The sequence below is a fragment of the Nothobranchius furzeri genome, chromosome 2 (genome assembly GCF_043380555.1).
Source record: "Nothobranchius furzeri strain GRZ-AD chromosome 2, NfurGRZ-RIMD1, whole genome shotgun sequence".
Lineage (NCBI taxonomy): Eukaryota > Metazoa > Chordata > Actinopteri > Cyprinodontiformes > Nothobranchiidae > Nothobranchius > Nothobranchius furzeri.
Genome location: NC_091742.1, coordinates 26,523,279 through 26,551,142, shown reverse-complemented (window position 1 = coordinate 26,551,142; position 27,864 = coordinate 26,523,279). Strand labels below are relative to the sequence as shown.

At 43.3% G+C, this 27,864-nt stretch overlaps 4 protein-coding genes across 5 annotated transcripts; 1 reads left to right on the top strand and 3 right to left on the bottom strand.

Annotated features, from left to right (window-relative positions):
* Positions 1-10,311: 10,311 nt before the first annotated feature.
* Positions 10,312-13,863, bottom strand: LOC107378020 (E3 ubiquitin-protein ligase rnf146). 2 transcript variants are annotated; one of them, XM_015948025.3, is made up of 3 exons: positions 13,652-13,863; positions 12,816-12,864; positions 10,312-12,660 (listed from the first exon to the last, which is right to left on the bottom strand). In XM_015948025.3, the coding sequence occupies exon 3, from the start codon at positions 12,657-12,659 to the stop codon at positions 11,622-11,624; it is 1,038 nt and encodes a 345-aa protein (XP_015803511.3). In that variant the 5' UTR covers position 12,660; positions 12,816-12,864; positions 13,652-13,863; the 3' UTR covers positions 10,312-11,621. The 2 variants fall into 2 exon arrangements, with proteins under 2 accessions (XP_015803511.3, XP_015803510.3); XM_015948024.3 differs by lacking the exon at positions 12,816-12,864.
* A 91-nt stretch (positions 13,864-13,954) lies between these two features.
* On the bottom strand, positions 13,955-22,400 carry LOC107378022 (R-spondin-3). Its single transcript, XM_015948026.3, has 5 exons — positions 19,606-22,400; positions 18,769-18,960; positions 15,011-15,151; positions 14,788-14,934; positions 13,955-14,708 (listed from the first exon to the last, which is right to left on the bottom strand). Exons 1-5 carry the CDS (start codon positions 19,688-19,690, stop codon positions 14,512-14,514), a joined length of 762 nt encoding a protein of 253 aa, XP_015803512.3. The 5' UTR covers positions 19,691-22,400; the 3' UTR covers positions 13,955-14,511.
* Positions 22,401-23,110: 710 nt separating this feature from the next.
* Positions 23,111-25,332, bottom strand: cenpw (centromere protein W). Its single transcript, XM_015948023.3, has 3 exons — positions 25,137-25,332; positions 24,910-25,023; positions 23,111-23,287 (listed from the first exon to the last, which is right to left on the bottom strand). The coding sequence occupies exons 1-3, from the start codon at positions 25,221-25,223 to the stop codon at positions 23,261-23,263; spliced, it is 228 nt and encodes a 75-aa protein (XP_015803509.3). The 5' UTR covers positions 25,224-25,332; the 3' UTR covers positions 23,111-23,260.
* A 215-nt stretch (positions 25,333-25,547) lies between these two features.
* Positions 25,548-27,255, top strand: hddc2 (HD domain containing 2). Its single transcript, XM_015948022.3, has 6 exons — positions 25,548-25,632; positions 26,207-26,328; positions 26,402-26,504; positions 26,587-26,655; positions 26,726-26,864; positions 26,941-27,255. Exons 1-6 carry the CDS (start codon positions 25,558-25,560, stop codon positions 27,111-27,113), a joined length of 681 nt encoding a protein of 226 aa, XP_015803508.3. The 5' UTR covers positions 25,548-25,557; the 3' UTR covers positions 27,114-27,255.
* The last annotated feature ends 609 nt before the right edge of the window (positions 27,256-27,864 follow it).

Genomic DNA, 27,864 nt, shown 5'->3' with positions numbered 1-27,864 from the left:
CCACAGCACAGAAACAGCTCTCATCAAGATCACTAACGACCTACTCATTGCTGCTGATTCTGGTTTAATCTCTATACTCATTCTCCTCGATCTGAGTGCGGCCTTTGACACCATTTCTCATCCTATCCTCCTCAATAGACTCTCTTCCATAGGCATCACTCACACCCCCCTCCGCTGGTTTCAATCTTACCTTACTGGCCGCACTCAGTTCATCCAGTTAAATTCCTTTTCCTCAGAACCCTCCCCAGTCAACTCAGGTGTGCCCCAGGACTCTGTCCTGGGGCCCCTCCTCTTCATAGTATATCTCCTCCCTATCGGCAAAATCTTCCGCAAATTCAATATCCAGTTTCACTGCTTTGCAGATGACACCCAGCTCGACATTTCCAGTAAGCCCAACTCAACTCTCCCACCATCCTCCCTTACACTCTGCCTCTCAGAAATCAAATCATGGTTCACCTCTAATTTCCTCAAACTCAACGGCAATAAAACTGAACTTCTTCTAGTTGGCACTAAATCCTCCACCTCAAAATCTGACAGCTTTTCTTTAACTATTGACAGCGCCATAGTCTCCCCCTCCCCTCAGGTCAAGAGTCTGGGTGTCATCCTCGACAGCTCACTTTCTTTTCAAGCTCACATTAATAACTTAATTCAGTCAGCATACTTCCATCTACGTTCCATAAACCGTCTCTGCCCCTTCCTTACCCCTCACACTGCCGCCATTCTCGTCCACAGCCTCGTCACCTCCCGTCTCGATTATTGCAATTCACTTCTTTATGGTCTCCCCAACAAACTCCTTCATAAACTGCAACTGGTCCAGAATTCAGCAGCCCGTATTATCACCAGAACCCCTTCCTTTCACCACATCACCCCGGTTCTCCAGCAGCTTCACTGGCTCCCAGTTAAATTCAGGTCCATCTTCAAAATTCTCCTCCATACCTTCAAAGCCATCCATAACCTCTCTCCTCCATATATCTCAGACCTTATAAGTATTCACACCCCATCCCGTTCTCTCAGATCTTCTTTTTCCATCCATCTTGCGGTTCCTTCTGCCCGTCTCGCTACCATGGGGAGCAGAGCTTTCAGCCGCTCTGCTCCTCGACTCTGGAACTCACTTACCCCAGTCATCAGGAACATCAACAGTTTTACCCTTTTCCAATCAAAACTCAAAGCACATGTGTTTAAATCTGCCTATGACCTCTGATTTTATTGAACTGTTTCTCTCTTTGTTTTTTCTTGTTTGGGTTTTATTATTGTTTTATTGTATTTTATTAAGTATTTTCTGTCAAGTGACCTTGGGTGTTCTGAAAGGTGCTTTTAAATAAAATGTATTTAATATTATTATTAAATGCTGCCAATTTGATCCAAACTAACAAAGCGGTGTGTGGTGGGTGCATTTTGGGATAAGTGTAGTAGTGTTGGACCTTTTTTCTAATAAAAAGAGAAATAAACAATTTGTTCCCCCTACATTCTTCCATCCCTGATCCCACACTCATCTCCAGCATCGTTAACTGCCGGTCACCAGAGCTGGGCTGAGGAGTCCACACCCATGTCCTCAGAATGCATCAGTTGCTACAGCAACACACTCAGAATAGACGGTCAAATGTCTCTTTTATGTGAGTGTGTATCTGTGGACATCTCACAGAAATGTTGAATCGTCGTGTGACAGGACCACCCAGCCGGTGATGCTTCGGAGGTTAAACACGAAGCGGTCCAGGTGACCTTAAACTGAGCCGTTTTACAGGCGCTTTTTCCAAGCCTCTCTTTGGTGGGATAATATTTTCTCTCACTGAAACCTGAATGAAAACTGATGTTTGCATGACTTCAACTTTTATGAACCGGAGCGTGATCTCAGCGCAATGGTCTTGTTTCCTTGAGCCTGCAGCACACATAACATGGGTACTTAAATGATGAAATTACAGGTCATACTTCTGCGTGGGTGGATGAACGTATAAATGCCTCCACTCTACACTTCAGTCTTTCACCCACTTATTCTATCAGGTACAAAATGTCTCAGGGCCCTCTCTGTCTTCGTCCACCTGTCCAAACTGTCAGTGTGCTTGCATCCGTCCACTGAATTGGCAGTCTCAAATGCCACACGACGACTGTTGCACTGCAACGGTCAGAATCGTTAGGAACAACATGGAGCTCTGAGGATTCCAGAGCGCCTGATTAAAATAGATCGGGGCCTAAATATCCCCACTTTGAAAGGTGAGCCCCGCGGGTCGTGTTTCAAAACAAGAGCGGCATGCTATCGTGGGATTAGCCGGTGTTGCTCGGCAGAGGTGACCATAGAGTTCTATTTATCTTGTGACAAATGACAAATTTTAATTTGGCTTCTGTCAAGTGGTCAGCTGGGAGCAACTACATGCTCCCATGGCCTCTGGCCCATCCATGTGACCTTGTTTTCCTCAAGTAACACACTCTCACACACGCACACACACACACAGAGCATGCTCTCTTGATGCTGAGGTCTGTTAAGGTGATTCCAAAGTGATAAACAAGCCAAAAAAAGCATTTTTTGACATTAACAAGACTCCAAATAAAAAAAATCTACTCGTGTTACATAAGCAGCAGGTAATGCAAACGTTTTCAGCTGCCCCATAAGTTCTCTGTACTTAAGAACTGAAGGGTTCCTGTATTATTTTAACAATAATTTCCCACTCATCTTTCGTTTGTCCTTAATCACAACAGCATATTTGTTGTAAATTTCTTCTATTTGCAAATAAGTACTTCTGCTTCTTTTGTTCAGACATGAAAAATAAAGATTTTTTTTCCAGCTAACTGCCCACAGCTTGTTGAGTTTATTGTGGTCGGACAAAGATGGAGGTAAACTGAAGAGTGAAGCCTACAGTAGGTTTGATTCAAAATAAAGAGGGATATACACAAAAATCTAACACTCAAAAAAGTTTTTGAACCTTAGTGTTTTAAAAAATTATTGTTGTAAAATAAATGGTTTTGTTTTTTTTATTATGGGGTTCTGTGTTAAAATTGAAAAATACATTTTAATACTCCTTATAGATGGCTTCCTGAACAGCCTCTGTTTGGAGAAATCGAGTTCACAACAGTTTATTTCAGACTAAACCCTGATTCATACTTCTCCGTCTGCATCAAGTCTATTTTTGATGTGTTGTGTTTCCAAAACATGTCAAACTCAGCAGATTAGACTGGGCCAGACAGGAAGTCAAACATAAAAGCAGTGTAAAACATCCCAAAACTTTCAAAATAAAAGTCACGTGCAAATAAATGTACGCCATTTACAATGAAACACCTTAGCCGATGTAAACAGAACAGAAAATAAACTACAGACCTTTTTGGATACATGCAGCCGTCTTTCTCCTTAACTTACGAAATCACGCGGGATCTGGCAATTCTCTCGGGATTTTTTTTAACCTAGCGGGACCACCTGCGTGGAACACTTTCGCTCCCATTTTGCATCTTAAATGCTCCTGGTTTGAAGTGGGCTCACGGGTAGACGCCTCTATTTCATTACACGCCTCTTTCACGTCAGCTGCCACCTAAAAAAAGGCTCCAGATTTTTCCAGGCCTTTACACCGGACGCATTTGCGTCACGTAACATCCGCGAAGCACAGTGGGCACCAACTAGCCGTCATTACTGTGGATGGGTACGATTCAACTGCCTGCGAAGCGTCATGTTTTAGAGGCGTCCCAGAAGCGCCGTGACGCATCGCTCCACAAAATGTACGCTTCGTGTCAATTTTTGATGTGCGACACTTCCGGAACGCGTCGAGCTCAACAGCTCAGATCTAGCCAGAGAAGTAAAACACGAAAGCCATGTAAAACATCTGGAAACTTTCAAAATAAAAGCCATGGGCAGATTTCCAGTTGCTTAACTAGTAAAAATATATATAAGAAGTTACTTGTGAAACCTTTGTAGTTAACAGGACCGAAAATAAACCACAGACTTTTTTGGATACACGCTGCCGTCCTTCCCCTTACTTATTATCACGTGAACTGGCGAAATCTCACTTAGTCTGGCAATTCTCATGTGATGTTGTGACCTCACAGGACCAGCTATCAGGGTATCTGCTGGTTTAAGGGAGCCAAATTTAAGACTTTTTAAGACCTTTTTAAGGCCACTTTGACCAAATTTAAGCTATAATTTCCAGCTATTGCCTGGAACCGGTGCTAACCACATCGCGAACGTGGGATTAGCCATCCAGTTACCATTAAACTTGCACTTCCCCATGGCGCGAGCTCCCACTAGCTTAACCAGCTAATGTGCTCATCTAAAAATAGCCCCCTTTCACAAACAACTGAATGTGTACGGTTCCGCTTACGGCAACATCATACACAAAAAAGCTGAACACCAACTAGAAATTCATGAAAATTTCATAGAAATAAAATAATCTTGTTTCTTGGGTCTTTGGTCATTTAAGACCTTTGGAAACAGTATTTAAGGATTATTTGTCATTTTTAAGGATTTTTAAGACCTTAAATTTGGAAAAGCAAATTTAAGACTTTTTAAGACATTTTAAGGACCCGCGGATACCCTGAGCTATGTGGAACACTTCTGCTGCCATTTCACGTCTGAAACACTTCCAGTAGGAGACGGGTAAAATGCGTCTATTACTTTACGTGCTGCCGTCCAGTGGATGTGGTTTGTGCAACAATGTTTTATAAACCATTACTCTAGCATCTAATTAGCCTTTAGCTGATCAGTGCTGTGGAACGTGAGCACCGTTTCTCTGGATGGAGGCCACTCAGGAAGCTAATTACAACAGAAACACATCAAAACGACCCAATTCCCTTTAAGGTATTCACTGAATAGTACGCGGACTGCAAAGTAAAAATAAACCATTCCATCATGTTGTACTGTATTTAGAAACGGAGCTTGCCCTCTGCTTTATGATTTTAGACGTCATCCTACTAATAATGTGATACGCTGCTGATATAAATGGTTCAGTAGCACCAGGATTAGGAAGCATGTCACTCGATAGGCTCTAATGCTGTTGGGTCGATGAGAGTTACAGTAGGAGTGAAGTCATTCGCGGCTCCTGCAACCGTGAGACACAGTAATAAAAGTATCTTGTCTGTGAATTTCTTTACAAAATGTAGAGACATAACATGCAGAGTTGTGAGACGAGGTCCCAAAGGAGACCTGTGCACTCACTTTTTGTTGAATGCAGTCAGTTTTATCAGCATTTACACTTTTTAAAGAAACAAGAATCTCCACCTTGCTGAGCAAAAAAGGCTCATAAATAACCCACATGTCAACAATGCTCAGCTACGCGTCTGAGGGTGGTGAAAGACGTGAGTGAGATGGGACTATTTGTGGAAGTATTGGAGACAGGGTGCGCATTTTCTCTGGTGGGAAGAGGTGTTTAACAGAGATACGGTGCACGTATTTAAAGGACGGCCATGTGTCTCCAAACATATAGTAGCACTGTCTCCACTCAGTCTGTCTGTCTGGCCGGTCTAGATGCCAAGTTTATCTTCACAATATGCAACAAAGTTTTAGTACACACACACACACACACATACATACACACGTGCACAGAGAACTACTCCAGCGACCAGCGCTGCTATTCATCATGAAACATAGATTTGTCTCTTGTTCCTATACATCCACCACCACCAAATGCTCCTCCACGCATGTTCTTTCTAAATAAAGTCTCTGTTTCTATGTCATGTGTATCTGTAGCATTCTGGGACACACCCTACATTATATATACCAAACCCTCAGTCATAAAGGGAGAAAACTATATACCCGTGCAACAAATGATGGGCAAAAGCAAATAATACGATTTGTTTTCTCCTTATTACCTGAAAACTAAATCTGGAAGAGATTGTTTAATTTCTAATAGTTAGACTGATCATTTGGTCAGCTGATAAACCGGGCCGATATTTATAATTTATGTCAGCATCAGACAATATCCTTCTTTAGCAGAGATGATTTAAAGTCAGGCATATCTGCGGACATCCTGGTAGGAAGTCTGAAAATCAAGTCTAAGAAATGATCGGCTTGTTGCTCTGATGCTAAATCGAAAACACTAAAGGTGGCATTTATAGTTATAATATTGCTAATAATTATTTATTTTTTTATGTGAACTCTAAGACACTTGAGTTGTCGAAATGTTAGCTTTTGGTTTTTCGTACCTATAATTTCAGTGCTACAGCTCTCCTGCGTCTGCAGCAACCTGAGTGGATGACACGCAGAGAGTTTCATTTTCCGCTTACGGTACATTTTCCGTTAGATTTTTTTTAATTTAGACTCTAAATTTGTATTTATTTCATATAGATGTATATTTACATGCCTGAACAACATCTGCTTAATACTGTGCAGTGCACAAAGTTCAAATGTAAATTCAGCATTCAGGTTCCAGCATGGACGTAATTTTCACTTTAGAAGTGGGTGGGTGGGGGTGGGGGGTGGGGGTCTTTACAGTATGCTCTAATGGGAAACAGGCTTCAACACAAATGGTTGTTTTCCGCTTGGTCCTAGAGCTCAACCAGTGTCAATTTAGTATAGTGTAATATTGTTTTTGGATGGTAAAAAGTGCAGGGGTCAAAACTTGAATTTGGAAAATGGGGGGGGGGGGGGGGGACATGTCCCCCCTGTCCCCCCCCCAAAATTACGTCCATGGGTTCCAGAAAAGTGGAGCATTCACTGTTGTTATTGGTGACTATTTATCATGCGAATAAAGCAGTAAATATCTCGATGTCGGCCAAGAAAATTGGCCCCAGAAGTCGGCAGCACATGTTGGCCATCACCTGACTGTGACCACCATATGGGCGTCGGCGATAGAAAAACCCACACTGGTCTAATTGCTAATTTCTTACATCAAAATTGGCCAGTCTGCAGTAAGTTGGCTAATTCCTGATGAAATGTAAAAATATTAAAAGTTGGTAAAAAAATGACTGGCATCCATGACAACAGCATCTTTTACAAGCTGCTGGTGTAAATGACAGCTCTGGCGCTGAAACAGGAACATCTGGTCATCGTGCTAGCCCAATATGCGCAACACGCAGCTCAGCCGGCCAGAATCCGAGCCGTTTAACAGCGATTCTGATTCAAGTCACAATCCGACTCCGCACACACTCACACACACACTTGGCAAACGCTGCAGCTTTGCTGCTGCTGGTTTAAAATTCAAATGCATCAAAGCGTTTCCACACAGAGATTGTGGATTAGCAGGGTGTTTCTTGAAAGTTCTGCTCATGGTTCAGAAACTCTGGCATTTTCTTTTGAAAATCCCACGTGGATTTTACTGATCGTATCTTTAGTGTTGAAAATTACTGGAAGACAGATCAGAGGAACCTGTCGTGGGGTTTTGGATTTCTGTCGAACGTTTGTCAACTTTTTCAGCAAGAAAAGCTAAATTCAAATTGGGTTTGCAGTGAAACTATGTAAAAGATCACAGTTTGCCTCTTTTAGCATCTTTCTCAAGGGGTTTCCATCAAGTGGAGCCTGCAAAAGACCAAATTACAGAGGATTTCATAAATGAGCAACAGCTGCACCCTGTGGACTACAGAGGAACACCTGTTTTAAAATGTATTCACTAAAAGACAAAATATAAACCCTGTTATCTTAACTTGACATGAGGATGTTCGGGTAATTTTAGGTTGAAATTTTTACTATGTTCATATTTTCATTTAAAGGGTTTTTAATGATTGATGTCGTTATCAAAATGATGAGTGATGTTTTTAAACGAGTGCACGATTTGTGATTTTATGTCTAACACAGTTCATTTAAATTTATTGCAGTAATCCCAAATTAAGTGTATGTCTGTAAAGGTTACTGAGAAACGATTCTTTACTTATTTTTGAAAATGATCAGTCACTCTTTGTTTTTCGTGCAGGCTGAACATGAAAATAGTCTTCTACACCGATCTCCTGCATTAGCTTCTGACAGAAAATAGACGGTGAAATGCTAGGATTATAACATTATGACGGATCTACGTCACACTGTCACTCAACATTTGTGGACCCACCCATCTTGAATATCGACGAGGAGGGCTGTCGTTGATTTAACGTCCAGGAAACAGCAGAGAACATCTTGACTAGTAGAAACTAACTGTTAGCATTAGCGACTCCGCTAAACAGAACTCCTTCAGGCTTGTGGTATTTGTGGAGATAAAACTTCAATGTTGCAAAGCAAACAGAGTCAGTGGTGGAGTTGCATTGCTGTTAACCAATCAGGGGCAGGATGTCCAAATATCAGGAAGTAAGACTCCAAATCCTGCCGTCTAAAGCTACGTTCTCTTCTGACTGACATCACACAAAAACAGGCACACCGGAGCTTTTTTCTCCTTCCACCGTCCGACTATAGCCCCAGTTGACGTCAGCAGCTCCCCATCCCCACTGTAAACAGTGTGAGCGAGTTGCTGCCTCCCTCTCCTGAGGCCCCGGACTGTTTGCCAGAACCTCTTTGGAGCCGATCGATAGTCTTTCTCCATGGCCTCACCAAACTCCTCCCACACCCGAGATTTTGCCTCGGCAACAGCCACTGCTGCACCCCGCTTGGCTATCCGGTACCTGTCGGCTGCCTCCGGAGATCCACAGACCAGCCACGCCCTGTAGGCCTCCTTCTTCAGTCTGACGGCTCCCCGAACCTCTGGTGTCCACCAGCGGGTACGGGGGTTGCCACCACGACTGGCACCGGCCACCTTACGACCACAGCTAGCAACAGCCGCCTCGACAATCGCAGAGTGGAACAAGGCCCACTCGGAGTCAATGTCCCCCACTTCTCTCGGGACGCGGTCAAAGCTCTGCCGGAGGTAAAGACCGTCTTGACAGGTTCTTCTGCCAGGCGTTCCCAGCAGACCCTCACTATGCGTTTGGGTCTGCCAGGTCTACGCGGCATCTTCCCCTGCCATCTGATCCAACTCACCACCAGGTGGTGATCAATTGACAGCTCCGCTCCTCTCTTCACTCGGGTGTCCAAAACATACGGCCGCAGGTCAGATGATACGACTACAAAATCTATCATCGACCTGTGACCTAGGCTGCCCTGGTACCAAGTGTACCGATGGGCATCCTTATGTTCGAACATGGTGTTCGTTATGGCCAAACTGTGGCTTGCACAGAAGTCAAATAACTAAACACCACTCGAGTTCAGACCAGGCTGGCCGTTCCTCCCAATCACACCCCTCCAGGTCAAGCTGTCATTGCCCACGTGAGCATTGAAGTCCCCCAGCAGGACAATGGAGTCCCCTGATGGAGCACTATCTAGCACTCGTCCCAGGGACTCCAAAAAGGGTGGGTACTCTGAAATGATATTTGGCCCATAAGCACAAACAACAGTCAGGACCCGTTCCCCGACCCGAAGGCGCAAGGAAGCTACCCTCTTGTCCCCCGGGGTAAACCCCAACACACAGGCAGAGAGTCTTGGGGCTAACAAAAAGCCAACCCCAGCCCTCCGCCTCTCACCCGGAGCAACTCCAGCAAAGGAGTGTCCAACCCCTAAGGACTTGGGTTCCAGAGCCAATGTGTGTCGAGGTGAGTCCGACTATATCTAGCCGGTACCGCTCAACCTCTGCCACAAGCTCCTGCTCCTTCCCCGCCAAAGAGGTGACGTTCCATGTCCCAAAAACCAGTTTTCTTGTCCGGGGATCGGACCGCCAAGGCTCCCGCCTCGGTCTGCCACCCGATCCACACTGCACCGGACCCTTCATGTTCCTCAAGCAGGTGGTGGGTCCACAGTTGGATGAGCCCATGTATCTGGTTCGGGCTGGGCCCGGCCCCATGGGCAAAAGCCCGGCCACTAGGCGCTCGCTCACACGCCCCAACCCCAGGCCTGGCTCCAGGGTGGGACCCCGGTAACCATCCGGGCTGGGTACTCTGACTCTTTGATTTTAAATCCATGAAAGATCCTCTGAACTGTTCTTCTCACCCTTCACCTAGGACCAATTTGTCATGGGAGACCCTACCAGGGGCACAAAGTGCCCCAGACAACAAAGCTCCTAGGATCATTAGGGCACTCTAACTCCTCCACCACGATAAGGGGACGGTTCAAGGAGTAATAAAAAAAAATGTTGGTTCAGAAGAAAGTTTAAATATTGAATAGGTGACTAGGCATACTTTTAATTTTCATTTTAAATACAACTTTTAATGATGCAGGTTCCAATTATTTTGTTTATGTTAAAAAAATAACAGATGAAAGGTTTTAGTGTAGAAAAATAATTACGTTTTCCCAATTCAAAATACTAGTGAGTTGATCAAACTTACCAAATTTGTGTGGAAAATGTTGACTTAATTTTCTTGAGTAAATTGAAAGAAACAGTATTTAGTGTACACTGCCCTTTCACTTGATTCAGGACACTTCATAAAAAAGCACCATCTTCCCTCAAATTAGAGAATAATAACCATGTAATTTTTAATCATTGATAAGACTAATAGCTCAACACCACAAAAGAAAAAACGTTATTCCCAATAAAGAAAAGAAAAACTACAAAAAGTGACAGTAAAAACGATAGCAGATGGAGAACAAAAGGGAACAGAACAACCGGGGCTCATCCAAGTCCATGTCAATGCCGCTGCTTTGATAGTGGTCCCGTGAAGAGTACTCTTTCAAAATATAGAAGTCCAAATCTCCCTGCACATATAAACAAATACTTTCCAGTGGATCTGCCAGTAGCTTTCAGTACCCAGCGTTGTTCACAACAGCACAAACGTTTTCATGATTAAAACGAGGCTAGTACGCTAAAGGGGGGAAACAAGGTCCCTCGGCTCTTGTACGCATAAATACACACCAGTTTATTCTAAATACATTCTGATTTGCCTTAAATAATATTAATCAGCAACTTACCTTCTCAGTTTAAGGTGCTACATTCAGGATTTTTCTCCTTTGATCAAAAAGGAGGTTAAAGATGACAAATGAAAGTGTTAATGAGAAAATCAATAAATCCTTTTAAAGCAGTTATTTACATTCTTACCGACTCATAGTGAAGTCATGAATTTAAGCCTTTAAAGCACAAGATCTGTTGCTGCCTCACTCATTTATAGAGCCATGAACAATGCTGCTTTTGTTGAGATTTTTAGATAACTTTATGATTTATGAAAAATTAAACAGAAAATAAAAGGTGGGTACAAAAAATTAAATGGACTACATAGAGGGCTAAACTTAAGAGAACCGTTGCCAAAAATGACATACTGCCCCTTTAAGCGTTATTAACCCAGCTGTTCGCTTACACGTTTATACGATATTTTTTAGTGTCTGTAATCAGATTGCACCGAACTTAAGCAGAAAGATAAATAACCTCATTGTCAAACATGTTTCTGGCTCAACTTGTTTTGTCTTGCGAGGAAAAACAGCCACGTTCAAGTCCTTGAATCACTTCAGCGCTGTCATTTTATGTTATTCTGATCTAAATGAAAAACAAACTCAGTTGGGAGGACAGCAAAGGTGAGAGTTTACTTCTGAACATCCCAGACATCCACGTTAGAAGAGCAGAAACCAAAGAAAAGTCACAACCTTTTGATCTATCTGTACGTTGAGCTAAAATCTTTGATTCTGGTGTTACATTAAAAAAAAAAGCATTTGGCACATCAGAGTAGATAAATGTCACAACACACAAGTATCACTCCTTTCACGGGGCCTTTAAATGCATAACCGGTGTTTAAACTTTTTTGCTGAACTGATGAAAGCCCCAGAAGTCCCGTTAGACCTCTGTCACAGTACACTGTCCATCAGGACTGCGAGAGCGAAGACCCTGAGCAGAGCTGGAAGGTTGGCCTCTCGGTGGAATCCTGGTTGGCTGATTGTCTCTGAGTGGCCTTTGTCTGAGTCTAGTTTGTGTTGATTCTCCTCTTCTTTGGTCAGACTCCTCTTCTTCGCTCTCACTGCTTCCAGATGCAGACTCGTACACCTGCAGCTCATCCTCTCCGTCGACCTCCTCCTCCTCCTCTGGCTGGCTGATTAAAAGCTGAGATAAAGACTGTTCCAGGGTAGAAGGTGACGGAGTGAGAGGACTGTTGAGATGACGACCAAGGAGTGTTTGAGGTCTGACGGGGGGAACAGACACCATGATCCCGAATGATGAGGACTGAGACTGACCTGAGGAGTCTGAACCATCAGCTGAGCTTACCCGCTCTGGCGCAGCAGCTGCTACAGCGGGTGTGGGAACAGGTTCAGGCTCTAACCTCAACCCAGCCACACCTTTCTTAGGGATGTCCACACCGTCCCTCTTTATCTTGCGCCTGCGGCCATGCTCATTCCTGCGATACTGCACCATGTTATCCAAGTCTGCCACATAAAGAAACCCTGCGATTAGCATCTCTGTGCTCTTCCTGCCTTTCACAAAGGCATCCTCCAGTTCTCTACTGGTCCTCTCATCATACTGCCACCAGCCATTGCGTCCTTCGTAGTACCAAGCGTAGTCTCCATGAGACTCTGTCCCACTTTGGCTCAGTCCCGCTGCTGCAGCTTTAAGTTCTTCTGGAGAAAGCAGAACGGGTCGCTCCAGGAAGTCCTCAGGGATTTCCTGTCGGCAGAGAGCACAGCGCTTGCTGTGCCAGGAGGCTCCTTTCACACACAGGAAGCAGAAGACGTGGGAGCAGGGCAGGCAAACGGGATGGACGCAGCTCTGCAGGCAGATGGCACATTCTGGGGTGGAGGTAGTGGTGGAGCCTTCTCCTGCTTCCTCTTTCAGCTTGGAGGGAGCATTCACTGGAAAGTCCACTTCTCCAAAACCTGCCATGCTGCAAAGAAACAGAACTGTTGCATCAAATCCGGTTAGAAATGTCAGCCCTACCGTAAAGTCATGAACATGTACGGTAAACCTGCTCATATTTACAGCATGGAGAGTCAAATTCCGTCATGGTTCAGGTGTGTATGTTCATTTGTTGTGGCTTACTCGTTTTGTGTGTCCCGTAGGTTTGTCCTCCTCCTTTCTCCCTGACAAACTAAGTAAAAGTGAGTAAGCTGCTATTAATAACAGCAACAATAATTATTATTAAGTTTAGGTTTGTGGGCCTGGGTAAAGTTTTAAATGAAAGTCGACAAAAAGCAGAGTACATGACGGAATGAAAACATGGATCACGTGTTTTAGATAACCGTACATTTCTGATGACTGGGCATTCAAAAACTTCAGAAGTGTCTAACGCAGCTTTAATCCGGGTCTGCAGACAAACTAACCACACAGAAAAATGATCAATGCCAATTTACGATTTTGACAAACCGAAATAAATAATACAATGGGGGGGGGGGGGGGGGGATATACAAGTTTAGGAAGTCCGCAGTTTAAGATGCGTTACTCTCCTCACATTGTATGTTTACACTTCTGGTAACGGCCTCGGACACGGTCTAGAAATGGTCAATCCATTTGTAAAATCTATTTTACTTTAATGGAGAGGGCTTATTTATAGTGATATAACCAACTTATTTGTAATTTGTCTTTAACTTATCAAAACTGATGGTACATAAAGGCTATTGACAGAACTGACTCATCTATCTAGCCTAGCTTGGAGGTATGCTAACGTTAGCTAACTAGCGAGTTTTGGTTTAGCTTACGTATTTGAAAAATATTTACGGTCGTGATATTTTCATTTGTTTTGATAAATAACGCAACCATATAGAGTTCGCCGATACAAACAATACCCTTGCCAACGTGAAAATCGCAGACCTGGTATCATTTAGTTAGCCTGTTAGCTATCGGTGTGCTAGCACGTAGCTATTTAGCTTTTTACTCACCTGGGATGAAGCCTCTTAAAGCGTCCTCTGCTGACGTTCAAACGGATATATTTATATGTATGTGGTCATTTGGGTTATTACGAATTAAATCCTACGAAATGACCCGGTTGGGATGTTATTTGAACGCTTGGAGCGACATATAAACCCAGGAATGACCTCAGTGTTGCTGCATTGAGCCCATACCAACGCATATATGGTTCTGCTGCGCCTGCGCACAAAGCACCACCTTATGGTCTAAATATAGTTGTTTAATTTAAAAATTGTGTTATTCGGGTCAGCCAAGAAAAAAAAAACAGTCATGTTCGTGATCTTGTTAGTTTTATTCACATTATTTTATCACAAATAATCACAACAAACCGACTTGATTAAAAGTATAAGAAATTGGATCCCTTTCCCAGAGCAAACCTAATAGAAGTGCGTTCAAAAAGGATTTACAGATTTACAAATGTATAGATTGTAAACATCTTCAAGCAAACATCTTGTAGCGGGACAATTTGCTACTTTTAGCTAGAAACATAAATCTTAAAAATATTATTTGTAAAGACAAGTGGCAAATTATAAGGGTTTGAGATTTATCTAACTGTGATAAATCAAAAGTTTGCATTTGAACACCTCAAACATTGCAGTGAGATATAAAATGAACAAAATAAATGATTTAAAAATAAAAACAATGAAAGCCGTTGTAACACTTTAGATTCAGATGAGGCCAAACTTTGCAGAAAAAAGCGAACTTAAACATCCTTGACTGGTTGCATAAGATAATCTGTTAGATTAGCTGCAAAACTCAATGAAAACCGACAGGCTGACACACGTTTTAAAAATAGCTCGACGATACTTTTGTGCAAGAAAAGGGCCAACGTTCACGACAACCTAGTTCTCTGTCTCTTTGTGTTTCCACACTTCCTGATCTCTGACAGACGAGGACAGGGGTCACCAAAGACGCTCGGGGTACGGAGGACTCGTCTAGTGCGGGCTTCCTCCCCCCTCCTGTGAACAGCCGTGCTCCTTTTCCGAACACAAGGACCCCAACTTGTCCATTGTCCAACCTGACAGTGAACTTGAGGAGACGGTCAACAATGAGGGAAGAAAATACTGGTTGAAGAAAAAAAATACGTCAAAGAGGAAGCTTTTCTCACTCCGAGGGACGCACTGCATCAGCTGCACATACGGCTCAAAGTTGTTGGGGCAGGTGTGATGGCACTGGCCATGGAGGTGGTATAAGTCTGCCCTGCACCTTGTGCACATGTTCCTCCTCACACACTGCTCACAGCCTGCAGGACACTCTGACACACGGGAAGAAAACAGTAGAAAATCATCTCCGTGAATCCGTTACGCTGCTGCTGTGGCCTAGCATCTTACCCGTGCATTCTCTCAGCGCCGTGTTTGCCGTCAGCCCGTTTGGACAGCTGCTTTCGCACTTGCCTCGGAGCAGGAAACGGCCCGGATGACAACGAGTGCAGAAGTTTTCGCTGAAGCAGGAGGCACAGTCTGCCTTGCACTCTGCAGGCCAATGGGAAGGAACCTTAGTCAGCACAGAGTGGCCACAACGCATTTAGCCGTTTTCTCACAATCTATTGCTGCCGGGGATCGTGCACTTATTTCACATCACTCGTTAACTTTGGTGATAAATAAAGCAATTCATGCCAGAAAAGGAAGATATTTTATATATAAAGTGTTCAATGATTAATGCCAGCAAAACTAAGGAGCTGGTGGTAGACTTTCGTAGGCATAAGCATTCCTCGCTTCAACCACTGAGCATACAGGGCATGGACATTGAGACTGTGGACAGTTACAGGTACCTTGGGGTCCATCTGAACAATAAACTGGACAGGACTCATAATTCAGATGCCCTGTACAGAAAAAGGCAGAGTAGGCTGCACCTACTACGGAGACCGAGGTCATTTGGAGTTGTGGGCCCTCTCCTGAAGACCTTTTATGACTCTGTGGTGGCCTCGGCCATCTTTTATGGTGTGGTCTGCTGGGGCAGCAGCATCTCTGCGGGGGATAGGAAGAGGCTGAACAGACTGATCCGCAGGGCCAGTTCTGTTCTAGGATGCCCCCTGGACCCTGTGGAGGTGGTGAGTGGCAGGAGAATGACAGCTAAACTGTCATCCATGTTGGATAATATCTCCCATCCCATGCAGGTGACTGACAGCTATGAGCAGCTCCTTTAGTGGGAGACTGCGGCACCCAAGGTGTGGGACAGAGAGATTCTGGAGGTCTTTCCTCCCCACTGCTGTCAGACTCTACAACAAATCTGTTGGATGAAGTGTACTCTGCATTTCTAAGCTGTATATAGTATGGTTATTATTTTTTACCCCATTCTTAAGGTATAACTTATCTATTGTATTGAGTTTATTTTATCTCATTACGATCAAACTTATTGTATTTTAGTGTTTTCTCCCTCTGCTGCATAACTTTTACTTTTACTTTGCTGTAAACTAAACAAATTTCCCACTTGTGAGACTAATAAAGGTTATCTTATCTTCAAATCCTCGCAAATAAAAAGGACTACCAGGTTGATGCAATACTGACCTTTAAACTCAAATAGGTCAGTTTGACTACTCTTCATGTATAATGAACACAATTTATTGTTTTTAAAGAATATTGTAGTTTTTAAATCTATATTAACGCATTTGTGGTTAAAAATATGGCAGCAGAGGCGTATTTTGTTTGTAGACTTGTGCTATTTAGAGAAAAGGCCAGTGGGCAGCTTATATTGTTCCTGGGGGGCGCCATGGTGCCCGCAGGCACCAGGTTGGTGAACCCGGCCTACATTACATTACAGTACTGGGTTAGACTATCATTTTTATGGATTTCAAAAATAAATAAATAAATAAAACATGCATAATTTCTTATTTAAGGTCAGATTTTCCTTCAGGATTTTTTTTATAGAATTCGTGGTTCCATCAATTACAACAAATGGCTCAGGCGCAGAAGCAGCAAAGCAGCCCCCGACCATCACACTACTGCCACCGTGCTTCACTGCTGGCGTGTTTATGTTCTCCTCTGAAATGATCAATATCTGATGGAACAGGACACACACCTCCCAGAAAATCCCACTTTTGTCTCATCAGCCTACAGAATACTCTTCTAAACGTTTAGGCCAAGGGTAGGGCAACCCGGGTCCTAAAGAACTGGCGGTTCTTAAGGACCGGCGTGTTATAGTTAGGTTACCTGCTTCGACACCGGTGATTCACCTGTTCAGCAGCTCTGCAGAAGCCTGTTAATCACATACAGGTGGAAGTGAGCACATCTGTGGGGTTTGTAAAAAACTAATTTATATATATGCAAATTTCAGGTGCTCTTCAGGATGCGATTAATCGTAGGATGTGTACGGGGAAGAAAAACAGGTGATCCGAGGCACTCTGAGAAGTATTTTTATTAGAGCAAGACAAAGAAAATGCCGATCCCCATCCACATCCTGTTAATCACATGCTGATTAAAATCAGGTGCTGAAGCAGAGAAACCTCTAAAACATGCGGGACGGTGGCTCTCTGGGACCAGAGTTGCTTACCCCTGGTCCAGGTGATCATCCATGGAGTCAGCTGATTTTAGGAACTCTCCAATAGGCGCTATTCTTGCCCTCCTTGTCTCTTTCTCATTAGTAAATCGTGAACTCTGACCTTAAGTAATGCTGTTTTTTTTATTTGCTTTTCTTTAGAACGGAACATGATGTGTTGTTTTTTGAGACCTTTTAGCTACATGTTGTCAGACAGGCTCTAGAAGAGGCAGGAGTGCCTATTATTGCTCATTTTAAATATATTTTTAAACATTTTCTATATGCTTTTTATATTTTTACTTTTTTTGTTTTTGTGAAGCGCCTCATGATTTTTATCTTGAGAGGCGCTATAGAAATGTTATTTTCTTCTTATTATTATTTCTTTTTATCCTCTGGGGCAGGAAGTGGCCGGTGGAACTGAACTCACCTTTGCAAAAATGGGTTCAATTATAAATCATCAAGATTGATCAAAGGGGACAAATATTTGGTTTTCATACAGGGCCAGGTTGGTTTGGATCATTTCTCTAAACCACGTTTGTATTTCAGGGTATCTGCAGGTTTAAGGGAGCCAAATTTAAGACTTTTTAAGACCTTTTTAAGGCCACTTTGACCAAATTTAAGCCATTTTTAAAATTAAGTTTAAGCTATAATTTCCAGGAACCGGTGCTAACCACGTCGCGAACGTGGGATTAGCCATCCAGTTACCATTAAACCAACACATTCTCACACCCAAGGCGTCAAAATATGACGCGTGTGACCAAGCCTCATGATGATTCGGGACGCCCAAGCGCGTCAGGAGACGAAGATCAGGGACACTCTGGGACACGTGGCTCCGCTGGTGTCACTGTTTGACGCGCGCGGTCACACGGGCATTATTCGACTATTTAACCTTCCCCTCACCCCAATCCTAACCTGAAGGTCCATAAACTGTGACCTTAAGGTTAGGATTGGGGTGAGGGGAAGGTTAAGTAGTTCTAATGTCCGTCTCAGCACCAGCGTCGGATACCGACGCTCTGGGACGCTCCCGTCACCAGTTTGTCCCTGATCGTCGTCTCCTGACGCGCTGGGGCATCCCGAATCGTCATATATTGAGGCTTGGTCATATGCGTCATATTTTGACGACTTGGGTGTGAGAATGTGTTGATTAAACTTCCACTTCCCCATGGCGCAAGCTCCCGCTAGCTTAACCAGCTAATGTGCTCATCTAAAAGTAGCCCCCTTTCACAACCGACTGAATGTGTACGGTTCCGCTTACGGCAACATCGTACACCAAAAAAAGCTGAACACCAACTAGAAAATCACAAAAATGTTATAGAAATAAAATAATCTTGTTTATTGGGTCTTTGGTAATTTAAGACCTTTGGAAACTGTATTTAAGGATTATTTGTCATTTTTAAGGATTTTTAGGGCCTTAAATTTGGAAAAGCTAATTTAAGACTTTTTAAGGATCCACGGATACCCTGTATTTACTCAGGTTATCGTTGTCTGACAGGAAAACTTGTTTGATGATCTGAAACATTTAAACGGGACAAGCAGCAAAATAAAAACAAAACAAACACAAGAAATGCTTTTTCACAGAATTTTGCACCGTATTTAAAAGCTTTTATCTACATACTGGTACAGGTGCTGATGAGCGGCGAGCGCGCGCCGAAGTAACCTCGAGGACATGACGACAGACACGTCCCCCTCTGCCGGATCCCGTCCAGCTCCAGGTGGAAGAAGAAGCGAGGTTTGCAGGACAGGCAGCCGTTCAGAGCAGAGCAGGTTGCACATCCTGCCTGACAGTCGCTGCTCACAGAGGAGCTTCCTAAAAACCAAGGGTCTCACATTTATTCATCTCTGTGCATGAAGGGGTCTTGGTTTAAAAACATTAAAAAAAAAACGAAGACTACGCAAATACAAATGTCTATGTTTATCTATTTTTTTCATTTATTTTCCTAAACCGCTTCTTCCCGAGTAGCTGGAGTCAATCTGCAGCGGCCACTAAAGGTGGGAGACACCTTGGACAGGTCTCCAGTCCATCATAGGGACACGTAGAGTCAAACAAATACTCACACAATCAATTCAATCTCCAATTAAGCGGACACGCATGTTTTTGGTCTGCGGGAAGAAACGGGAGCAGCTGGAGAAAACACACACGTGCGTGGGAGAACGGCTGCAGCTGGGTGTTGAACCTGCAACCCCTCTTGCTGCGAGGGAGCAGTGCTGCCAACACACTGCTGGTGTAAACTACTCTGCAGCTCCACGCAAAGTTTGGTCTCACAAACTGGGATCTCGGCTATAAAATTCCTGAGTGCAAGTGGGTAAATCCAGTGGAAATCTATGACCACATTGTTCCCTGTAAGCTGAACTGTGCTCTTATTGTCTCCATATGTACTCCCCGTCTGCTCCGTCCTTAAAAACAAAGATAAATCACATTTCAGGAGTAGCTGTAAATGTGGAGGACACTTACGTTTCCATCTCAGAGCACCCGTGCCACCTTGGCAGCTTGAAAGGTTCATTAGGTGCAGAATCCAAATTAGCGACCGCATCCGCATTTTCCTTCACCTTCAGAGCCGCGTTCATCCAGACAACACACTCCCCCTCCCTGCTTCACACTCCAAATCCCATAATATACATTTCAAAGAGCGGCTGCGGCGCCTCACATTCAAACGGACTCATGTAAAGATTCCAGCAGCGGAGCGAGGTGATGTTTTCTTGAGGAAAAAATCCCAGGAGCATTCCAGGAGATCACTTGAGCGCCATGGGGAACGCAAACAGAGCAGGAACATCATATGATAGCGGCAGCCTCGATCCAATGCAAAGTTTGGGTCCGCTCAGATTTTTTTTACGCTCCCACCCTCCTTCCAAACCCTCCTTCTGATCCAGCATCGTATCCACACGGCCTCTTCCTATAAAGCTGACACGGATATTCCCGATTTTCCTAAATAACGAGCTAACTGATGGAAATATTTACTCCAATCCCTCACACGTACCAGATATGTTCACGTCTTTGGTTTTTCTAAAGATTCTGTCACAGAGAACACAAATGTTAACAAAAATGGATGAAAATTAGACATCATCTCTATTTAAGAAGCAAAAACTTCCATTATTCTAATCCAAGAATTGAAGCTCCGGTGATGAGCTCTGACAAAACCGAGTTGGACCAGTTCCAATCTGCCCTAATCCCAAAAGTTTCATAGCGTTTTACTTCATGAATATTTACACAAGCATAAATATGGTTGTTTACATGGACTATGTGGTTCTTTGTAGTAGATTAGCTGCTAGATCTTCCTAATAATTCAGCTGGATTAGCATAGTCTTCAGATGCACTGAATCAGAGCTGATCTCTATTTCTCTAAACTGAGGTTGCTCAGAGTGGGTTAGATAACTGATGGTAATATTTACTAAATATGTTTACAAAATAATCCTACAGAATATCCGAATTGTCCGTAAATCTGAGATTAACCAAGACAACCCTAACCAGGTCAAAAACGACAGCGTTGTGGTTTAATCTGGGATTTTTCAGCTGACACGGACACAATAAAGTTATAAAATCTAATCCCGAAGCTGACAATGTAAAACTTTAGACACATCTGGAAAAGTTTTATTTTGTTATTCTGATCCTGGCTCATTTCTTAAAGAATCTCATAAAAATCTAAAAGTTCATCATAATTTAGGTTTAATAAACGAAGCAGAAAAAAGCATTTTCGTGCTGACTGGAACAAAAATTAAGATTCAGCCAACAAACAAGTCAAATTTCATCTGGATCAAATGAATTATCATTTCAAAGACCTCCCGTCTTGTGTTTGGGTTCGGGAAAAGAAAACCCAAATCTACCGAATGATTTGACTACGGTCCGACCAGAAATCTACATCTGAGCGGCGGAGCTGCTGGAAACAAACCTAAAATTCCCACAAGAGCCTGCTGGAAGTCAGCCGAGGATTCTGTCCTCCAGGGTTTGTTGTTTGGCATCCCGGTGTGGCTTATCGCTTGTTTCAGGAACTCTCTGGTCCCATTTTCTCAAAACAGACTCACATGCTGTCGTCATGCGGAGGCCCTCTCAGAATGCTTTGTTCTCTTCCGTCGGCCCTCACAGCATCATCTGTTTGGCTATAATGTGGTTATAAAGCATGTTCAGGTATTTAGGCCCTGTCAGATCGACTTTACACTGATAAGATGCTGCATAAAAGCACATTTTTACATCCCGGAGCACATGTGTTCTTTGTTATGAAGCGTAGAGAAATGTTGTTCTTCTTAGCTTCTCCGGAGGAACAAGCAGGAGACTTCAGCTCTGGAGCAGATTTACCTCGGGGAGGATTTGATTTAAGAGGGACGCATCGGAACGGAGGAGCTGGACGGTTTTCAGGGTGGAATCTACAAGTGTAAGCAGCACGCACGTACACGGAGGAGTCAGAAGTCCCTCAAGAACAAGAGCAAACCTTGAGGGGGAGATAATAAAATAACACCAAAGTGGAGCCCCTGGAAGTCCGGCCAACTGCAGCGGAGCAGCACCATCCATCAACCTGCGTAGTAAATTTGCAGCCGGCGTCTGAGGCGCGCAGAGGGGGCGTGAAAACGTTTCCCTCCGCCGACGCTTCACCCCGCTGCAGAAGGCAGGAGATAAAACGCACGCAGATGTGTTATCAGATACTTGGAGACTCCGTTACTAAAATATGTGAATCGCAGACGGAGAAGTGTGGAAGGCTCCCGAACCCCCACCTTCTTAAATCCGACGGGGAACATAAACCTGACGAGGCGAGGCTCACCGGAGTGCCAGATCAGATTCTAGACCAGGCGAAGGATGCTTCAACGGCCAGGAAGGAATAAGAGACAAACGGGAACGACAAAAAAAGCAGAAGAGGGTTGAGGAAAAGTGAAGTGGGATTTTGGAGGCGATATAAACCAGATGGATAGGAGATGTGTTATCGCTCTCCTCTCAGAAACACTCAAACTAGACCTCAACTTACTCAGTTTACTCAAATCTATGCTCTAGTTAAACAAGAGACTCAAATAAAAGCACAAAAACTGATTCCATGATGGAATATCACAGATTTGCAGTAAAACAGAAAAATAAAACAAAAACAAAAAATCGACTTGTTTTGGACAGAAATGTAAATGTTAAATGGCCTGTATTTGATATAGCTCCCTCTAGAGTCCTGGAACCCCCCAAGGCGCTTTACAACACAATCAGTCATTCACACACACATTCACACACTGATGGTGATGAGCTACGATGTAGCCACAGCTGCCCTGGGGCGCACCGACAGAGGCGAGGCTGCCGTACACTGGCGCCACCGGTCCCTCCGACCACCACCAGCAGGCAACGTGGGTTAAGTGCCTTGCCCAAGGACAAAATGACAGACTGAGCGGGGCTCGAACCTGCAACCTTCCGATTACGGGGCGAGCACTTAACTCCTGTGCCACCGTCGCCCCTTCGGTACCTGTCTCCAGGTATGGTGATAAGGAATGTTCTGCTGTGGCAGAGAGAAGCATGACTGATGAGTGGACGACGCCTCGTAATCGGAAGGTTGCAGGTTCGAGCCCCGCTCAGTCTGTCGCTGTGTCCTTGGGCAAGACACTTAACCCACGTTGCCTGCTGGTGGTGGTCGGAGGGACCGGCGGTGCCAGTGTACGGCAGCCTCGCCTCTGTCAGTGCGCCCCAGGGCAGCTGTGGCTACATTGTAGCTCATCCCCACCGGTGTGTGAATGTGTGTGTGAATGCGTGAATGACTGGTTGTGTTGTAAAGCGCCTTGGGGGGTTCCAGGACTCTAGAAGGTGCTATATGAAATACAGGCCATTTACCATAAGTCCACAAATAGCTCAGACTTCACTAAACAATTCCCATTTAATAAATAAATAAATCTGTATTTTTACCTTTTACAACTATTTGAACAGGTTGTTTTGATTAGAGAAGGATTTGTTGTGGGTTCATTAAAGCAGCGAAGCTGAGATTTTCAAAATAAAAGACAGTGGAAAGATTTCAGAGGTTTAATAGAAATAAAAAAAAACACAGGTACAGACTGTTTCAAAGAAATGAACTAAAACCAGTAAAAAATGTATAAATGTAGAGGAAAAAACTGAAATGGAATAAAAACTGCAATTTGAGCAATGGTCCTGGTTGTCTTCATCCTCGTGCCTTTTTCAGAACTTTCTACAAAGACAGAAAATAATAAAATCCTATAAGTAGTCTAGAATCAAATATGCACTTCCAAATTTTCACTGTAATGGCTGCATTTGAATAAAGTAAGTAAGTAAACATTGATAAATCACGACGGACGGCAGCTCTTACTGAGCCAGGTTCAGCTGGAGGTTCCCCAAGCCACTACTGCACTGTGGCAAAATTTTGTCCACAGGAAAAAGAAGTCTGATGTCCAAAAACCCCCCAAATTTTCCCCTCATGTCTCCAAAAAAGAAAACAAAACAATAAAGTAAAAAAAAAAAAATGCCAGTCCCTAACCAGTCCTTATATTTGTGTAAAAAATGCTGCTGCAGCTCACTGCGTCCTAAGGGAATGTGCGAAATGTGGAGATGAATTTCACCAGTGTGTGATGAACTAATGGGACTTCAACTCAAAAACAACATTTTTGACTAAATTATAAATAATAAAAATAAAAATGGCTCCAACACTACTCATTAGGTACAACTAACTCACAGCTGATAAAACCTTAATACATGCTCGGATGACTAAACATTACAAAGCTGCTGTAAGAGTTCTCATAATCTGATGATCCCCAAGCAGGGTTTAGGGTTCTACAGCACCTCAGGCACTTCGCAACACAATCAGTCATTCATCCATTCACACACTGGTGAGGATGAGCTACGATGTAGCCACAGCTGCCCTGGGGCACACTGACAGAGGCGAGGCTGCCGAGCACTGGCGCCACCGGTCCCTTCGACCGCCACCAGCAGTAAAGGCGGGTTGAGTGTCTTGCCCAAGGACACACCAGCAGGATCGAACCTGCAACTTTCTGATTACTGGACAACCCGCTCTACCTCCTGAGCTACTTGCTGCAGAAAGTACACAAGTACAGTACAGTTTAACATCATGACGTGTTTCTGTTGTTAGCTGCATAGCACGGTTCTTTTTGTTAGCTCATTTTAAATAAGTAAAATTAACACAAAACATCTGATCGTTGTGAAAACTTTACATGAGATATCAGACCCCGCTATATGTTACATAGCTTGGAAACAACAAAAGTCGTTGTAATTAGAGTAAAGAAAGGAAGCTTAAGATTGCTGTATGGAAATATATGGGAGAAAGAAAAACACCAGCTAGGACTTTTATTGCTAACTTCATAATAAATAAATTTTCATTGCGACTGTTGTTTACAGAAAAATCTGCATGTGTAGCTGAAGAAACGGAAGACAGCCCCATTAAAACAGCTGTCTCCTTATGTCCAGGTCAAAACACCTGGTGAGAAATAAGACTGATGAGTCACCTGGTTCCAACATTTTTAGCCACAATCTAAGCTTTGTGATTCTGGTTCCACAAAAGCGACTCAGACAATCAAATGTCAGTACAAAGCCTATTTTACTTTACATTTAATAAGATTACCTCATTAGAAATGCACACAAATATCAGGTGGTTTTATTTTATGTGTTTTACGAGTATTACTGTTATTTCCATGTAACTTGTTTCTACTAATGGCTTACCACCAGTCTGCAATTTCTAATCCACGTCCAGTAAAAATGTTTCTTTAAAGTTGAGACTATCTAAGAAATATTTGTCGCGTTAAAAGGGCATTTATTGTTACAGTGGATGTGGTCTGTTACCTTAGACACCGCTTTAACATGATGAGCTTTTATCGTGGAAGATTTCTCCTCAAACGCTTTGGCCGCTGCCTCTTCAGCCAGGCTGCTCAGGAACACCAGTGTCAAAAGTTCAGCCTATCAAGAAAACAAATTAACTTCAACCATATTTCTGCCACAGAGAGAATGGCGACGCAAAGCTAACGCTAAAGGTGCACAAATTAGAACAATTAACACGCGTGTCCGCCTACCATCGCTATCGACGCGGGCCTCATCTTTATGCGTCCTTTCGCTTTCGATTTAATGGTATGTTGCAATTTCGGTGGCTTTTTCAACATTTCGGCTGTTGTTCAGAATGAAGCAAACGCTAAAAAGTCTTAACGGTGTTGTTTGTATTGTTTAATCTCCCGCTCCTCTAACATCCGGGGTTATTTTCTTCTTCATGGGTTGGTTTTGTCCTGCTGGCGCCACCTACCGTTTCTGATTTGTTTATTTAGGCCAAAATGAGAATAATATAAAATATTTTCAAACGTCTCTTATATTTTTAAAAGCATAAAACACAGAAATTGCTGTAAATTTAAATTAAATTGAGGGACAAAACAGATTATTAAAATAGTTTTTATTTTTCATGGCGTTGTTTATGCTGCTTCACATCCGGGTCAACAAGCAAATATGGCGGCCACCGTGGATACATCAGCCGGCATGAAAAACATGCTGCGGTTTATGAAACTTATTGGACAACTCAAAGTAAGAATTTTCCTTAAACTTGGGCTACGGTTGTAGAATTTTGGTCCCTTTATTACTAAAATTCACTCTGTCGATTCTACTCGTAACATTTTTGTTTTTAACTAAACAAGCATCTCACTAAGAAACCTTTGTTCGACCCACAAGCCTGGGAAATAACTTACGTATTTCAATTATTAAAGTTTTTCTACAAAGCTAGTTATTTTAGTGCTCAGTTAATTGAATTTCAGCAAAATTGCTTTCTAAATAAATGCCTTAAAGTTATTAAGACAAACACCATTGTGTAAATATTAAGCACGATTTGCTTTAAAAAAGCAATTTGTGCATAATCAAATAAGGACATTTAACTAGTTATCACAGATTATGTGCAGGGATTAGCCGAATTACTAGAATTAATAGTCATATGTGATTATTTGATAAGATATTTAGCAAGTGCATTTTATTAATATAGCACTTATCACAGACATAGAGTCACAAAGTGCTTCACATAGATCAAAACAAAATTAAACAAAGTCATAAAATCATAATGATCTCGGTTTAGATTTAGTGCTGATGCTTGTTCTAATGTGACCTTCAGAGAGTTCCACGGACCGGCTGGGTGTACAGGAAGGTGAAGAACCCAGAGAGTGTTTCAGACCACATGTACCGCATGGCCATGATGTCTCTGACCATCACCGATCCCTCAGTAAATAAAGACAGGTGGGTAGGAATCCAATCAAAGGGAAGAGTTCTTTACCTGCTAGGATATGTCTCACAACACGTCTATCCCCAGGTGCATAAAGCTGGCTCTCGTCCACGATATGGCAGAGTGCATTGTGGGAGACATCGCTCCGTCAGATAATGTCAGTAAAGAAGAGAAACACAGGAGAGAGAAGGTACACAAGCTGCAGCATCCAACCTCTACGTTTTATTAATAAGGACATCAATTAAATGTTTGTAAATGTTTGTTTTTTTCAGGAAGCAATGGAGCATCTGACAAGACTTCTACCAGAAGGCCTCAAACAAGAAATATATGCTCTGTGGGAGGTGCGCTGCTTTTATTTATCCATTCAGATGGGAATAAAAGGACGTTGAGCCAAATTTGTGTCACACACAGGAATACGAACATCAAAGCAGTCCAGAAGCCAGGCTGGTGAAACAGTTCGACCTGCTGGAGATGATCCTGCAGGCTCACGAGTACGAAGAGCTGGAAGGAACTCCTGGAAGACTGCAGGAGTTCTTTGACTCCACCAAAGGTGCGTCTCCTCCAGCTAGTTGTTCTGTTAGTGCTTTAATTATGCTACCTGTGGGTAACTTCAGACAACTTTTCAGGTCGTTTTCAGCACAGGGACGTGCTGCAGTTGGTCGACTGTTTAAACGAACAAAGAGGAAGTGACGCAGTGAATGCCGACGGCTTCGGGAAGCAAGAGGAATCGCAGACCGACGCTTCAGGATCTGAATGCTGTCGGATGGACCTGAAACCCAACATATCAGACACAGCTTAGGTGTGCTCTTGCTGTGCGTTATTTCTAATTCCATGTTGTCGTTATTTAATAAAACACAGAAACGGTTTTGTTACCTGTTGTTGACGCTACAGTTTCGGCGACGGCTGCCGGCTTCTTCAGGCTGACGCTGATGGTGGCGCGTCACTTCCTTCTCCGTTTCAACAAAAATACAAAAGATGGATCAAGGAAGCAATCGAGATAAGGAGACGTGGATGTGGGACCGTGAACAGGGACGATGGAGTTTACACGCTGGACCGACCGCGCATGGGACTGCATCGTCGGAGAGGGGAGAGCGGGCAGTAGAGGGCGACAGCGTCCTCTGCTGCCCGCAGATAAATGGAGAAGGAAGTGACGCGCCACCATCAGCGTCAGCCTGAAGAAGCCGGCAGCCGTCGGCGAAACGTAGCGTCAACAACAGGTAACAAAACCGTTTCTGTGTTTTATAAAAGAACAACAACATGGAATATCAGACACAGCCTCCTGCAGAGCTTAATGTTAGATTTGATATTCTCTGTGATGATTTTGTGTTTCTACAAAACAAAACACTCCTCCACCTCCGGTTTTTCTACATCGAGCTTTATTGCACATTTCAGATGCATTTGTGTTTGTGATTTACATTTATTACCTGGTAGGTTCCACATCAGAGTTCATTATAACAAAAGGGGAAACTGTAAAACGTTGCATTTATTTCCTTCTAAGACGAGTGAATTTCCCATCAAACTGCAGAACAAAACAAACCTTTTTAGTTACA